This window comes from Cebus imitator, unplaced genomic scaffold (genome assembly GCF_001604975.1).
Source record: "Cebus imitator isolate Cc_AM_T3 unplaced genomic scaffold, Cebus_imitator-1.0 Scaffold177, whole genome shotgun sequence".
In the NCBI taxonomy this organism is placed as follows: domain Eukaryota; kingdom Metazoa; phylum Chordata; class Mammalia; order Primates; family Cebidae; genus Cebus; species Cebus imitator.
The window spans coordinates 2,024,136-2,041,028 of record NW_016107492.1 but is presented as its reverse complement, the minus strand read 5'-3'; the positions used below and the strand labels follow the sequence as shown (position 1 = coordinate 2,041,028).

At 35.4% G+C, this 16,893-nt stretch overlaps 1 protein-coding gene across 2 annotated transcripts in view; it reads right to left on the bottom strand.

Annotated features, from left to right (window-relative positions):
* Positions 1–12,799: 12,799 nt before the first annotated feature.
* SPARCL1 (SPARC like 1) overlaps positions 12,800–16,893 on the bottom strand; it is a 60,489-nt gene continuing 56,395 nt past the window's right edge. For both annotated transcript variants that reach the window (XM_017545125.1, XM_037744499.1), the window contains exon 11: positions 12,800–13,251. In XM_017545125.1, coding sequence (XP_017400614.1) covers positions 13,223–13,251 — 29 coding nt within the window. In that variant the 3' untranslated portion in view covers positions 12,800–13,222. The remainder of the gene's footprint in view (positions 13,252–16,893) is intronic.

Below are 16,893 nucleotides of genomic sequence, written 5' to 3'. Positions count from 1 at the left end.
GCTAATTTTTAAATTTTTTTGTAGAAATGGGGGTTTCCCTATGTTGCCCATGTTGGTCTTGAACTCCTGGGCTCAAGAGATCCTTCCGTCTCAGCCTCCCAAAATGTTGGGATTACAGGTGTGAGCCATGACACCCAGCCTGTTTAATAGTTTTGATACATTTGAGCTGCCATTAATAAAGATACTTGGCTATATTAAAGGTTTATTTAAAGTATGACTAAAGCACATGGTCTAGATAATTCTTTTTTTGGAGTTTTCACTGGAACATGTACAAAGTATGCAAAATGATCAAACTATCAAGTATAGATAAGATAAAAGTAGATAATCTTCTGATAACTGTAAATATCCAGCACCATCTATAACAGAAAAAAACCGAAATGTTAGTTTCAGATATTCGTAGAGGAACATCTATTTGCTATATCACTAGGTAATATTCCCCTCATATTTATTTTCCTTATGTCTTATGTAAAAGGGATTTAAAAAATTATAGAGACATTTAGTAAAAGAAATAATACTTGCTATTTACTGAGTATCTGTATTATATCACTTAATTCTCACCACATCCTGTTAGGTAGTAATATTCCCATTTCACAAATGAATACATTGATAGAAAGTTTGCCTGAGGTTTTATTTGCTAGTTGAGCTGGGATTTGAATCACGGTCTGACTGGTTTGAAACCCTGTTTTGTCTATTATATTCCCTACTACGGTTCTGAGTCTTTTATGATTTATTATTTAAGTATGCGACTTGGAAGATTATGTGTTATATAAACAGTACTTATGTTATTCAAAGTATTGCAGTTATGATTTTTGACTTGAAGGGCCACCCCTGATTTGGCTAGCATTGTTGAAGTTGTTTGTGTAATTTGGCCCAAAGATAGTTTATTTGATAATAACCTAAGGATAAAGGGCCACAGCCAGCATTTGTTTTGTCAGCAGGTGTTCTTGAGCTTTTGAAAGCATTTCAAACTCAAATAGAAAGATATGCAAAGCTTCCTTAAGATCATAACTACATTAAAAACTAAGTATTCGGTGGCTAAAGGGGAACTTGAAAATCCTGAGCACTTTGAGCGGCTACTCTTATTTAAGATTATGTGTTCTTATGCTTAGGACTTCTGGTGGTGGTTATTTTCTAAAATATTTCTGGAATTCTAATAAACTGACTTTGAAGAAAACATTTGTATTTAATTGGTCTTGTTTACATGTACTTTCATCATATTATTAATTTACCATTGTGGATACAATCAGAGGCAATTAAACTTTTAATGATAAAAATATTTTAAAAGATATAAATGCTTGAAAGAATTTGGAGATTTTACTAACCATATGTAACTTCTGGCATAGTAGTGGGAGAATTATTTCTGTCAAAATAGATAATACAGATTATAGTTATTATATGAAGATATTTTCACCACAATTCCTTCTTTGTCCACGACTCCCATTTTATGGTTATTTTATTGCTGATATGTTAATATGGTATAATCCTGTATGTTGGAGGTGGAAAATAATGTGGAACCATTATACTTAAATGCTGATAAGTTGAATCCTTAACTGTTTACAGCATAGAGCTTAATCTCTCCCAGTTGGCCTCAGATGGCCTGATACAAATATTCAAAATGGTAAAAGATACTAAATAAGCACTTCAGGGCAGTAAAACTTGTTAGGAGAGAAGCTGCTGTGTGAAAATCCAGTACACTGTGATTGGGCCTGTGAATAGCCACTGTGGTTCAGCCAGGACAACGCAGAAAGAGCCTGTTTCTTAAAAATAGTAAAACAAAACAATAACAAAAGGGATATATACCTTTTTGGTCTCTACATTTTTCTTTTCTTTTTTTTTTTTTTTGGTATGTATTTTAGATGAAATTTAAGGGCCACACCTGATTTGGCTAGCATTGTTGAAGTTGTTTGCATAATTTTGGCCCAAAGATAGGTTATTTGATGATAATCTAAGTATTAGATTCCTTAGATAATACTTCAGTGAAAGTCAGAGTAGAAGTCAAAGTTTGTAGCCTTTGTATCAAACAAGTTAATGCTTTTTGTTAAGGTATGTTACCTTGCCTTGAGATCAGTCCGTTTCTAGGTGTAGCAATTTTACAGTAGGCTTTTCTCACTATTTACTATGAATTACCTGTATGACAAAAATAACCCTGAAAGGCTGTGTGCAGTGGATCGCACCTGTAATGTTAGCACTTTGGGAGACTGAGGCAGGTGGATCACTTGAGATAAGGAGTTGGAAACCAGCCTGGCCGTGAAACCCCATCTCTACTAAAAATAAAAAAATTAGTCAGGCTTGGTGGTGCACACCTGTAATACCTCCTAGCTACTAGGAAGGCTGAGGGAGGAGAATCACTTGAGCCTGGGAGGCAAAGATTGCAGTGAGCTGAGTTCGCACCACTGCACTCCAGCCTGGGTGACAGAGTGAGCCTCTTAAAAAAAAAAGTTATTTGAAATTTTATATTACATATATGCCTGTAAACTTAAATTTTGTGAAATATCGACATTATTAAAAAATACCTTTTTAGATCTGCAAAAATTTTGATGTAAAGATTTTGGAGGAAACTTGAGTTTATAACTCATGAGTTCTAGTTTGGTAGATCAGTTGAGGTTGGCTCTGTCATATGTTTTTATAGTTACAAAGAATTTTTCTTACCTTTCCTGGCATTGAATGTAACTTACTTTTATCAATTTAGTCAAGGAAATGAAATCTTACCCCCAAAAAGTTCTAAAAGTAAAAAAAAAAAAAAAAAAAAAATAGTAAGATGTTATCTTTAGTTTGTTAGGTAAATGTGTAGTTTATTATAGCATAAAAATAGAGACTTACCCCTAATTGGTTCAAAATAGCAATGAATAACTGAAGGAAGAAAAATCGATGATCAGCGCTGTCAATAGGTTTATTTTTAAACCTACATTTAGCTTATTACATCTGCAAGTCATACTTTGTATATGAAAATCTATTTTATTGAAAAATTAATTCCATTTTATTGCTTAATATATTTAATGATATGAGCTTTTAAAATGAAGATGCAATATCTAGATTTAAATCCTTTTAATTCACAGAAATATTTTCTTCTTTCTATAGCTTTGTAATCGTGTTTACCATATTTGAAAGTTAGAAAATTGATTGGAATGGTTAAGAAACTCTCTGTGTACACTTCCATACAAGTTCTATCTTTCATAAATGATTCAGATTTCCTGTGTGAATGATACATGAACTAAAATTTTAGGACAACTATGAATACTTTGAGAACTTGCTTACACAAGCAATTTTGCTGGAAAATTGCTTTGTAGCATCCGCATGGTCCTGTTTAAGATCCTGGCAGCTTGCTTAAGAAACTGACCACTCTGCCTAAAAGGTGAATCTCTTTACTTGTTGAGCTGTCTGTCTCAGAATGTATGCAGTAATATTTAAGCTAAACACTGTCACGACTGTGACAGATCTTAGGCAGGAACAATGACCTCAGGTAGCGTTTGTTCTGTTAGAGTTCCTTTCCCTGCTCCCTACCTTAATTAGGACCATTGAGAGGTGTTGAATATAATATTTATATAGACTTTGTAGAATGACAGAGCAGAATATACTTACCGCTATAAGATCGTTAGGTGTGAGGACCTAGAATAAAGGAAACAATCAAATAAGGAGTTGTAATTCACCATTTCATCTACTTTTGTATCTTATATATTTCATATTAGCTTGGTAAGTGAGAGCATGCTTTTTAGAATTCTCATCATTTCTAAAGTTCAGCTATTAAGATTAAAATTCACTTAATTAAAATTAAGTACCCACCCCCCACCCAAACCTATCTCTGGAAACATAGTCCATATTTTCTGTTGTGGTCTCCAAACATAACAGGGACTTCTTGGAAAGATTATTAAACCTATGCTTATTGGGTTTGAAAAAGACTTTATTTTGGGATCACCTCTTTCTGAAAGAAAACTAAGTTCTTCCTATAATTGTAATAAAAACGCTGGGCATGGTGGCTCACGCCTGAATATAGCAGTTTGGGAGGCCAAAACAGGTGGATCACTTGAGTCCAGGGGTTCGAGACCAGCCTGGGCAACATGGTGAAACCCCATCTCTACAAAAAATACAAAAGCCCAGCGTGGTGGTGCGTCCCTGTAGTCCCAGCTACTTGGGAGGCTGAGGCTGGAGAATTGCTTGCACATGGGAGGCAGAGGTTGCAGTGAGCTACGATTTTGCCAGTGCACTCCAGCCTGGGTGACAGAGTGAGACTCAGTCTCAAACAACAACAACAACAAAACCATAATAGGAATAGTATTATTTGGAGTTAATATGCTGTAATATACAGAAGTTTTTTGTATCTTACTGAATCAGCCTCATCTTGAAAGAATTTTGAGAAGAATTTAGTAAAATCTTTTCAAAACTAAAATTTAAGCAATTCCTTTATACCATGACTGTAATCTTAAAGCTAGTTCAGGTGCTTCTAGGATAGATTACATTTCAATAAGAATGCATTTTACCCCACTAATGACAAATGCTTATAAATTTTATTACAAATTTTATGCTTATAAAATGTTAGGGGTGAAATGGACTTTGTAAATCATCTATTGTCACTATTTTATATTCTAGAAGAGGCTAAAGGTCAAAGGAGTTAAAGATAATTCCAGAGTATTAAAGGGCAGACATGGAGCTTACATTTCCAGATCATTTAACTTCAAATTAAATGCTTTTTCTACTGGTTGGTTCCTGGGTTTATTCCACAAAAATAAGGAAATTTAGTTTCAGGTCTTAGGTAGTTCAGTTTTCAAGGACATGTGAGATTTGTCCATTAAATTACTCAAATCAGACAAAATATCAATAACTAATGGCCCCCCAAAGAGAATGTTAGCCAGTAATTATTGGTATCAAGTTTCTCCCTAGTTAGACCTAAAGAATTTTCAAGTTTTTGTTTTGTATTAGTTTAAGTATTTCCTAAGGAAGCTTTAAGTGTAACTACCTAATTTGGATTGTAAGGAAAAGGAAAAGGAATCAAAATCTACAAAAAGAAAAAAAGTAAATTGTGAACACTTTCTCTTTCTTTTTCTCATTTATTCATACACTTGCTCATCCTTCTTTCCATCCATCCATCCATCCATCCATCCATCCATCCATCCGTCCATCCATCCCTACAATATTTATTGAGCAGTTATTCTATATCTAGAGTTTAGGGACAGCAATAAACGACACTTTTCTTAGAGAACTCACCCTCTATTTGGTGGAGATTCGAGTCTAGTGGATTCAATACAATTTTTTCTTTCAAGAGGTATTGTTGTTTTTCTTTATTTGTCTAACTTAAAGCCCAGGAATCTGTCTTCTGTATGCGTTGACAGTTTTTGCAAATCTACCACTTTCCCTACAGTAAGGTTACTTTCTTTGCTTGCTTTTTAGATACTATTCTGCCATCTGGTGGTAGGAAGAGTTTCTATTTCACAGAATAGTGATTCTTTTAATTGTCACGTTGATTTAAATACATTTAAATATAAGACGTTAACAGGGATTTCTAAGTTCTAATTAAAAACCAAAACTCCAAGATTTTGCATCAGTTTAAAATAAATTTTGCTGGGGGCGGTGGCTTACACTTGTAATCCTAGCCCTTTGGGAGGCCGAGGCGGGCGGATCATTTCAGGTCAGGAGGGAGTTCGCCCGGCCTGACCAACATGGTGAAACCTCATCTCAAAAATTAGCCAGGCTAAGACAGGAGGCTGAGACAGGAGAATCGGTTGAACCTGGGAGGTGGAGGTTGCAGTGAGCTGAGATCACGTCACTGCACTCCAGCCTGGGCAGAGCGATACTCTGTCTCAAGAACAAAACAAACAAAAAACCTTAACAAATTTTATCAAACAATAGGGAAATGCACCTAGTCCTGTTTAGAACCAAAATAATTAGCAATTAATTATAAGTGCAAGTATAATATTTAGAATTTAACAGCTAGGATTCAATCAGAACAAGTAAAAACATTAAAGGAGAAGAAATGTTTTATTGAGGACTAAGTTTAGTGACAAATTGCTAAAAGTTGAAAGAAACAATTTGCAAACAAAGGGAAAGTGTTTATTACATTTAGATATAAAAAATGCGTAATCATCTTTGTATATTTAAAAATATTTAGGGGATCGGACACAATATTAAGCAAGATGCTTTTAAAAATGTGTGTGAGCTGGGCATGGTGGTTTGCACCTGTAATCCCAGCTACTGGGGAGCCTGTGTGAGGTGGGAGGATCATTTGAGCCCGGGAGTTTGAGACCAGCCTGGGTAACATAGTGAGGTCCTTGTCTGTAAATAAAGGGTGTGTGAAGTTTTAAAATGTATGTGATTTTTAAAGAAAAAAAGAATCATTGCTTATCCAGATTTAATATGGCCCCAACCTGTGTTGCAGGATCATTATTTTAGACTGAAATAATTTTCTACCTCCAAATTGCCTTGTTCTTTTCAGGTCTGCACTCATGCACCTGCTGTTCTGCCTGAAATGCCCTATCCATTTGTCTTCCTCCAAGACCTGGTTCAGATACTGTCTTCTCTGTGAAGTCTTTGATCCATAGGTTTGTATTTGTGTCTAGAAGCACTTATCAAATTGCATTATAGTTTCCATTTGTGAATCTCTTCCTCATCAGATATGAACTTATACTGTCTGTACCTCAAGCACTCACCGTTGACTCTATACGATAGTAAACACTCAGTAAATGCTATCTGTGTTCTACTTACAAAAGTGTTATATATAGGATAAAGGCAACTTTACTGTGTATTTAGCATTGTTACAGCCTTTATTGAAAAAATGTTTCAAGAATCCAGGTATTAGGAGAGACTGGAGAGGGTCCAGCAAGAAAAACAAAGTAACTATTTTGCTTGAACTTGGGAAAATGTTATAGAAAACTGGGAGAAAAATATTGTTAGAGAAAGAAAGCAGTAAGGTGAATTTAAAAAGCAAAAGAATGGATATTATAGAAAGAAGTATTCTCTTCATAAAGAATAACTAAGCTCATAACAGTTGGAGTACTTCAGCACAAACAGCTTTCTAATGGTCAGTGCAGAGAAACACTGGGAGAGGACACTGAAGATTTGGAGGGACATTTGCTAGCCCCTTGTTACATCCCACTACAAGATATATGGGAGAGAAATTTGAACACTGATTCCTGAGGACTTCTTAAAGCTTCATATTTCAGTATCAAAATTTGGAAAGTTTCATACTACTGTCCAACTAATAAATCCTTTTAGCTATTTCAGATTCCCCAAACCCATGCTTACCAGGGTTGGTTGTGGAAGTAGGGGAAATTGGACCTGAGGGAAAAATGGTGGTACTTGTGGTGGGAAAAAGATAAATCTCTGTAAAAAGAAACATGATGTCAGTCATTTCAGACAATGGCAAACTTTAAAAATAATGAAAGCATTATTTAAAAAAACAACTAGAAGTTTACCTGTTCACTGGAACTTCCACCATATTGTTCAAGCTTGCAAAACAATAACAGCAACAAGGTAAAGCAGCATATGGCAATACATTATCCACTAAAGAGAGGTTTTGTTCTAAACAGGAATAGGTAGTAAGCTGCTATGGAGCATTATACACATCAGTATTGTAACTTCGCTTCTGAAATAAAAAGCAGTTGGATATCTAATAGGGAGAAGTTGAATTAATTTTGTGCAATGATTTGGAATAACAGTTGCTTTTAAATTTATATCCAAAGAAGGCTTTTATTTGCATTTCCTAAGATTAATTTCATATTACACGAATATCTCCTTTTGTAAATCTTTGAATGAATAGCATTCTTGATTTAGTTCTCAGCAGTTATAAATTCAAAGTGAAGGGAGTGTGGAAATGTACATTAAGTTCTGCATCCCAAACACAAATTTTGAAAGCTCCCTCACTTCTTCAAAAGGTCCTGTGTTACAAAGTGTGCAAGGGAGAGAGTTTCTTGCCAGCTTGGTGCCCTCATATTCAGACTAGTAAACACAGATTAGACTCAGTGGCTTATTTGTTTATAGTCAGTTGATGACAAAATGTCTATATAGGTGAAGTTAACGGTGTTCTGGGATTACTATTTCATATATTTTTATATGCTATCATTGTGAAAAGCACCATTATTTCATAAATTACCAACAAGGAAAAGCACTGCTGTTAAGCTGTCATGACACTTCATCACATTACGTTTGTAAGACACAGCTCTATTTCAGGGATGCTAAAATATCAAAAAGTACATATTAGAATTAATGAAATGTGTATACTGCATCATTCCCATCAGCATAAAGAAACAGGCAATACAAATTGTTTGGAATTTTAGACCACAATACTTGTCAGCTTTGGCAAAAAGGATTGTGGTCTAAAGAAACAAATTAGGTTTGTTATCAGGGGCACTACAGATGAGGAGTGTAGCTTTTTATCCAAATCTGGTTTTCAAAAATTGGACTTTTAAAGATGTATCTGTATGTAATCCTTTTAGGATTTACCTGTGTGATCACTCAAATATAATTCAGGCATAGGTATTTTTGCATTCATAATTTAGTAATCAATATAAGTTATCTTAAATATTTCCTTCTGTAAAATCAAATATACAATGAAGTAGATACTCCCTCGGTGTCAGAGCATTTCCATGTAACAGCCTGTTAAGAAAACATGAGATGGTTTGGGGCAAGGGCATTACAAATGAAGCTCAATTCAAACTGATTAATTTAAACTAATTAATTTAATTGGGTCACTGCTGAATATTTGTTCTATATCACTGAGTTTATTGAGAGCATCCTGTCTTTCAGATAGCACCATTCTGTGCTTTAGATGTCTTAAAAAATTATCTCTGTGCAACTCTGAGGTGTTTCTATAACTCATTTTATAGACAAGAAAACCATGTGTTAGTTCAAGTCACACAGCTAGCACATGGCATATAGGGCTGGGATTTGTACTAGGCAGACTCTTGGGCTGACAAAGAGTGGTGAACTAGTTCCATGACTTTCCTGGATTCCACTTTCCTCTTTTGTGAAATGAAAAGATTGGACATGCTTTTTAGCCCAGAAATCTCTAAATCTGAAATTGAGTCAGCAGCTGAGGAAGTTGTACTCACGGGGATGGGCAGAGCAGTGGCAGTGCTCAAAAGGCCAGCCAGGATGAGAACTTCCATTCTAAAGGTTGAGCCTGGAATTGAAGGGGCAGGAGATCATTACTAGTTTTTTTCTATATAAGTTCTATTCCTATTGTAAATAAATAGTTTATTTAGAGGTGTTGAAGTACTGGTCATATTAAATCCTGCCTCCAAACATAGGTTTTGTAAGCCTAGAAGAGTGTATTTAAAAGCTTTGAGGCCAGGCACGGTGGCTCATGCCTGTAATCCCAGCACTTTGGGAGACAGAGACAGGCAGATCATGAGGTCAGGAGACTGTCTTGGGTAACATGGTGAAACCCCGTCTCTACTAAAAATACAAAAATCAGCTGGGTATGGTGACGCATGCCTTTAGTCCCAGCTACTCAGGAGGCTGAGGCAGGAGAATTGCTTGAATCCAGGAGGTGGAGATTGTAGTGAGCCAAGATCATGCCACTGCTCTCCAATCAGGGCGACAGAGAGACTCCGTCTCAAAAAAATAAAAAAAAAAGCTTTGAATTCCTTAGACAAGACATGCACTGTTTAGCTCCCAACATAGCCTATTACTTTCTACTTTCTTATAAAGTTACAGTTCAGCCTATATACTGTGCATGTTTGGTCCCTGAAGTTGAGTGTGTGATCTCTACACACAAATCTTTTTTTTTTTGTTGTTTTGGAGACAGGGTCTTGCTGTGTCACCCAGGCTAGAGTGCAGTGGCACAATCGTAGCTCACTGCGTCCTCAAACTACTGGGCTCAAGTGATCCTTCTGCCTCAGTCTCCCAAGCAGCTAGGACTACAGGAGTGTGCCACCACACTTGGCTAATTTTTAAAAAATTTTCTTAGAGATGGAGTCTTGTTATGTTGCCCTCCTGTTGCAAAGCTGGTCTTGATCTCCTGGCCTCAAGCAACCTTCCCACCACAGCCTTCCCAAGTGCTGGGATTGCAGGTATAAACCCCTGTGCTCAGTTCTACGCAGAGATTTTTAAACACCAGTGTTGCATTGTGCTTACTATTAGAAATTTATCACTACTGGCTAAAATGAGAGGAAAGTTTTTATGTAAAAGGCAAATAAATCCACCTGAAGCTTGTACCTCTGCGAGACTTACCAGGCCTTCGTACAGTCTGGTTGCTGTTATTGCCAGTTATAGTTCTCAGGAAGGAAATTGTATGGACAAAAAATTGTAAGGCTTAATGGGTTGGTAGAGAATAAGAGCAATGTAAGTAAATTCAGATTCAATAAAGCAAGTCAACTGGCCTTTTATTGATCTGCTAGTTCTGAAAGGAGACATTTTTACGTTTAAAAAATCACATTTAATTCAAATTAACTTACCTTGTGAGTTTCAAACCAATTCACTGTATTCTGGAGTTGGATTCTGAGAAAAAAAAACTTTATCGTATTCTTATTAGGACTTGTCTCCAGCATTTGAGGCAAGTTATATCTATATCTATAAGTCACGTTTCAGCTATTATATACATTTAAACTCAACTCTGATTTATCTTAGTGCTATTTCACTTTGCCTGAATTTAGGCAACTTAGTTCCCTTCTTTTCTTTTTTCATATTTTTTCCTTTGTATTTTTCTTCTTTCTGAATTCAAACATTTTAATTTCTTTCTTCTTTTTAGAAATGAACCTATTAGAAATCATTAAATTACCCAACACAAGACTATGTTACATTCTTTTATCTAGTGCAATAGAATCAGTCCAAATGATACTATATATCTCCTCAATTACCTTTGCTTCAGTGACCCTTGGAGCAACAGATACAAGGAGCAGCGTGATCACCTACAGTCTCTATGCCCATCTAGTATTTAAGCCATGTTACTAATGCCTTTATGGTTATGGGCAATATGAGTCACAAAATTCAAAGCTAAAGTGAATAATTGCTTTCATACCAGAAGCTCCAACTTCCAAAGTCTCTCAATTACGCAGAGGTAGACTTACAGACTGATTACTGAGAAAATAACTTTATCTCTTAGGTTGGGATTAGAGTAGTGTCTTTATCACAAACAACCCACAATTAAAAATTGTGACCACCAAGAATATTAATGTGCTTCTATAATAGGTCATCTAGCTATACATGTGAGAGCTCTAAATGATAGAGAAATTTAAGGTTGAAATTTTCTATTATTAAATATTTTTCATTTCAAAATGAATATTATTTTCAAATAAAATTTTTAGTAGATATTGAGGTGATGTCCTTACAGTGATATTAAAATCACTTTTCACTATTCTACAACATTTTTTAAAGCTGTCTGAGGGTAAAAGATGATTTAGGTCTAATTAATACTTCTTAATATAATTTCACTGTTCCCAAAAACCTAGTTTGTAATTAGCTAAGATCTTTTCAGCTTCACATAAAAATGTTCTGAAATTTGGAATAGTGTCTAAAATTATTTCTGTAGTTGGAAAAAGTTACAAATAATATTTAATTAGATTTTATTTAATTAATTATTAAAGATGAATCAAGTTGAACTTAATTATTTAGAAAGGACATAGTATGATATGGTTCTAGTTAAGAATAAGAAATGTATTGAGTTAAGAAAAGAGATAATGAATAAAATTCTGAAGTTCTCAGAGAAGATAATTCTGGTTAAAAAAATAAACTATTCTGTAAGTATCTTTCAGATAAAATTCCTAGGGGCATGTTTTCTCAGTGACTATCTTAGATAAGGTTTATAACAACAACAACAAATTTTTTAATTATTTGAAAAAATAAAAGCTAATTGTATTGATATCTTTCATTTCAGATAGAAAACTATGTAGAAAACCATTTTCTTTCAAATAGAGTGAGTGACATGTTCTTTTACTGCCTTCAGAACTTGGAAAACTATATTGCGATGTCATATTTTTGTTATCTAACTTTTACTGTAATAGTTATCAAAGAAGAGTGAATAAAACAAATTTTCGCTTATGACGGATTTTTTTTGCTATCAATTTACAGTATTAATATCTAATCTCTTTCTACCTTGGACATCAAGACACTTTATGGCTCTCTACCTGTTTTACCCTTACTTTTCTTTATTTTGAGGCAATGAATGTGTAGAAATTCACAGGGCTGTCCTCTTCCCCAGCACACATTTTCAACTGCACACAAAGTTAGAACTAGTTGGATCAAGCAGCGCATAATCTTCCACATTTTATTTTTATTTATTTATATTTTGAGACAGGGCCTTGTCCTGTCACCTAGGCTGGAGTGCAGTGGTGCGATATTGGCTCACCGCAGCCTCGACCGGCTAGGCTCGAGCAATTCTCCTACCTCAGTCTACCAAGTAGCTGGGATCACAGGTGCATGCTACCATGCCTGGCTATTTTTTTAAGTTTTCTTTGAGACAGGGTCTCTCCATGTTGCCTGGGCTGGTTTTGAACTCTTGAGTTCAAGGAATCCTCCCGCCTTGGCCTTCCAAAGTGTTGGGATTATAGGGTGAGCCTCTGCACCCAGCTTGTTCTACATTTTAATCAAATTTGGTAAAAAAGCACTTGAATTTATTTATTTAGTTTTCTGTTTAAACTTACATAATCATGAAAGACATTAATGAGCAGCTGTTATTTTACCGCTGAATATTTGTTTTCTGTAAGAGATGTCTCATACTTTTTCTTCAAAAGCACACACACACACACACACACACACACACACACACTTAAAGTAGTAGGGTTTAGGAAGCACAATTATAATCTGATATGAGGTGTGAGTCTTGGGCTGATCTTTCACATTTGATTGTCTAAATAATAACTGGAAAAGAGCATTTGGATTTTTATGGACTCTTTATTAGGGTATTAAGATATGGAAAATAATAGACATTAACCACAAAAGAGTAACATTCCACTTTCTTGAAGTGCAAATGATATTATGAACAATACAAATGCATTATTTTTATTATTAGTTTTATCATTAATTATCTCATAAGTTGATGCAGAGAGTGAAATTACTATGAATTAAACTTCTGTTCACAATGTACAGTATTTTGCATATGTTGACTTTACTTATTTTTGTTTCCAAAGTTGTTAAATACCTGGTGCATAGGTTATCAAGCAATTACTCTCATTGTCTTGTCATACATGCAAATATTTTGCTAAACATAAATCTATAAGTGTCACAGCTGCATATATTGCTGAAGTGGTTAGAACAGAGGAGGATGCTGGAAAGTTGAGTTCTTTAAAATCTTCATTCAAAAGAGGAGATTTTCATCTATGTCTTCTATAAAAAACAAGAAGCAAAAAAAAAAAAAAAACACTTTTAGAAAGTAGCCATAGTAGAACAAACAATATTCGATTTGAAGGATTTGAGAAATCATCTAATAAGGCAGTATAATGGTGATCCTCAACTCTGGTAGGGCGTCAGTGTCACTCATGAACTTTTAAAAATATATATTTTTAGGCCTCACCTCTGGCCTCTAGAATCAGAATGCCTAGGGGTGAGCTAATGACATGTAGACATTTGGGAAACTGCAGGTAATTCTGCTGCAGGGTTGAGAGCCACTGATTGAGGAAGAGCAGATTAAAGGGAAATCCAGCCAAGAAGTACCAAGTAGACTAATCTGGAAGGTGAGCTAAAATATAACAGAAATAAATAGAAGTGTAGTGCTAGGTAAATCCAGTTTTTCATTGAGTAGCTTGTCAAAGAACTTGTCACTATACCTGTGAAGAAGACAGTATCCTCTAGTGGATATAAGATCGCTGCTTACCAATATGGCTCACCCTAACTCAATAATCATTAAGCTGTTTTTTCTCAGAAAAAAACCTTTTAAGTTCAGAAGCACACGTGCAGGTTTGTTATATAGGCAAACCCATGTCATGGGGTTTGTTGTACAGATTATTTTGTCACTAAGGTACTAAGCCTAGTACCCATTAGTTATTTTTTCTGATCCTCTCCCTCCTCCCACCCTCCATTTTCTGGTAGGCCCCAGTGTCTGTTGTTCCCCTCTATCTGTCTGTGTGTTCTCAGCATTTAGCTCCCACTTGTAAGTGAGAACATGCAGTATTTGGTTTTCTGTTCTTGCATTAGTTTGCTAAGAATAATGCCTCCAGCTCCATCCATGTTCCTGCAAAGAAGATGATCTTATTCTTTTTTATGGCTGCATAGTATTCCATGGTGTATATGTACCATATTTTCTTTATCCAGTCTACCATTGATGGGCATTTAGGTTGATTCCATGTCATAATTTAACCGTTAAACGTTTAAAGCAGGTAATTTGAAGCATACTAAACTATTAAACTACTCTGTCTGGGCACTAGGTAATTTTCCTGCTAACAGTTTTTATCTAGCCCAGAGAATTGGAAAGATTGTGGACTTTGATATGTATTTTTTAAGTACTGGCTTCATTTGCAAACTGGAGATAATAACTTTATTACTTATATATTTACTTATATTTGCACCCAAAGCCTTTGTCTTCTTTCTGTTGCTCAGATAAGAGATGTCCATTTTCTTGATGTTAAGGCTCATTCCTCTACCTATGTGCAAGACCTCTTCTGACCTTCATGAGATTCTCCTTTTACTTTCCTCTTTCTTTCTTACATCCTTCCTTCACCTCTCCTTTTCTACTGGGGGGCCCTTCCTGTTGGCATTTAACTATGTTGTATGTTTAGCCTCTAGAACAGTGCCTGCACTGATGTAAACCGTCTGTAAAGATTTCTTGAGCAAATGAATGAATAAATGAATGGAGTGCTCAAGCCTCTCTTATTCTAGAACATGCTCCTCTTACTCTATATCTTTTCTAGGTCTTTCCTACACTCAAACATTCAATATTTACCCTTTCTTATCTCCCATTTCTTCTCAACCTATAGAATGTGACTTCCATCTTTACCATTCCACCAAAACTACTCTCCCCAGGGCCACCCAGGATATCATTATTTCTTTCACCTTTGACGCTTCGGTCACGCTTGGCACTGTCAGTCTGTTCCTCCTCTTGGAAACACCTCCTTTGCACGGCACTACCCTCGTTTTCTTCCTTCATTTCAGGAGAAACTTTACTCACCTTACTGCATTCTTTCTTCCTCCACTATCCATCATCTAGAGGTTGTTCCTCAGTGTGGTATTTAATCCTAGATGCTTTTTCATGTAGCTCAATGTGTTTTCCTTGGGAGAATTAGTTCCCTTCCCTCATGTCAATTATTATCTGTATGCTTATAATCCCCAAATATGCATTTCAGCTCCCAAACCCTGTCTTTATATATAAGCAGCCAACAAATAAATATATATGTTTAACAAATATGTATATTTATATTTATATATATATAAAGTTAAACATATATATAAACAAATATATATATGTTTAACAAATACATATATATATATATATATATACATATATAAAGTTCAGAAGTACATGTGCAAGTTTGTTATGTAAGCAAACTCATGAAATGAGGGTTTGTTGTACGGTTTATGTTGAATGTTTGTATATATATGAAGTTCCACATTACTAATCATCAGTAAAATTTAAATCAAAACCATCTCACAACGAGATACCATTTCACACCAGTCAGAATGGCTATAATTAAAAAGTCCAAAAACAACATGCTGGTGAAGCTGCAGAGAAAAAGGAATGCTTATACACCGGTAATGTAAATTAGTTGAGCCACTGCGGAAAACAGTTTGGAGATTTCTCAAAGAACTTAAAACGGAACTATCATTTTGCTGAAAAGACATACGCATTCACATGTTCATTGCAGCCCTATTCACAATAGCAAAGACATACAATCATTGTAGGTGCCCATCAGTGGTGGGCATAGTAGAAATAATGATAGTTTTGATGGAGTGGTGGAGATAATGGCAAAACCATAATTACTTTTGCATGAACCTAACACTTAAGAGACAACCTAATACTTTACAATTCAACGTATCCCAAATGGAATTTGTCGTTTACCCCATATCCACTTCTGTTCTTGTGTTTTCTCTGTGGAAGGTGCCTCTATTTACCTCTATTTACCCTGCCTGCTCTAAGCCAGGGACCTAGGCATTGCACTTCTCTTTTGCATCTCTCACCTGTCTGCTCTCTGCCCCCACATATTTTCTATCAAATATTGTCTTATTTCTACATGCTATACATTTGGGTATGCTTATATTTTAAAATATATCTTGAATATGTTTACTTCTCTTTTTTTCTTCTCTGTCATTCCCCTAGTTGAAGTTCTCATCAGCTCTTGCCTGGGTTTACCACAGTAATCTCTCAACAATTCTTCGGCCTCTCCACAATGTAACCAGGGGAATCCTTCTTAAATACAAACTCAGGGAAATCACTGGCTTGTTTGAAACACTTTGGTGATCCCCCAGTACTCTTAGCATAATGTCTTTAAGTGGCTTAGGAGAACCTGCGTCATCTGACTTGTTTGCCCTGTGAGTCTCACTTGTGGAAGGTTTTCTGAAGATCAGCATGGATATGTGTCAATGCATGGTATGCATGGGCACAAAATAAATGAGGACTCCTCCACTTGTTACTTCAACCCCATTTTTACAGATAAGGAAAATGAGACTCACTGAGGATAAGCGGCATGCCCTAATTCACATAGCTAGTTAATAACAGAGTAGGAATATATGAGCAAATCTATCACAGGCAGTTAAAATTCAGGAAAACATTGGCTAAACTTTATATTCTCCTTCTGTGGATTTCTCAGCCTTGAAGGAAAGAAGGGTATACTTACAAATAAAGATTTTTTTTCTCTAGCTACATTCCAAAGCAATAACTTGTTTACATGTTCTGACTGAATATTTAATATATTTTTATTGGTTTATTATGTGATGATTTTTTCCTTTCTTCAAAATAAGGTAATGATGGCCAAACCACAGTGCACAAACAAGATCATTAGCAGCTTTGCAAATGACTGGACTTTAAGTCCTTCCTGC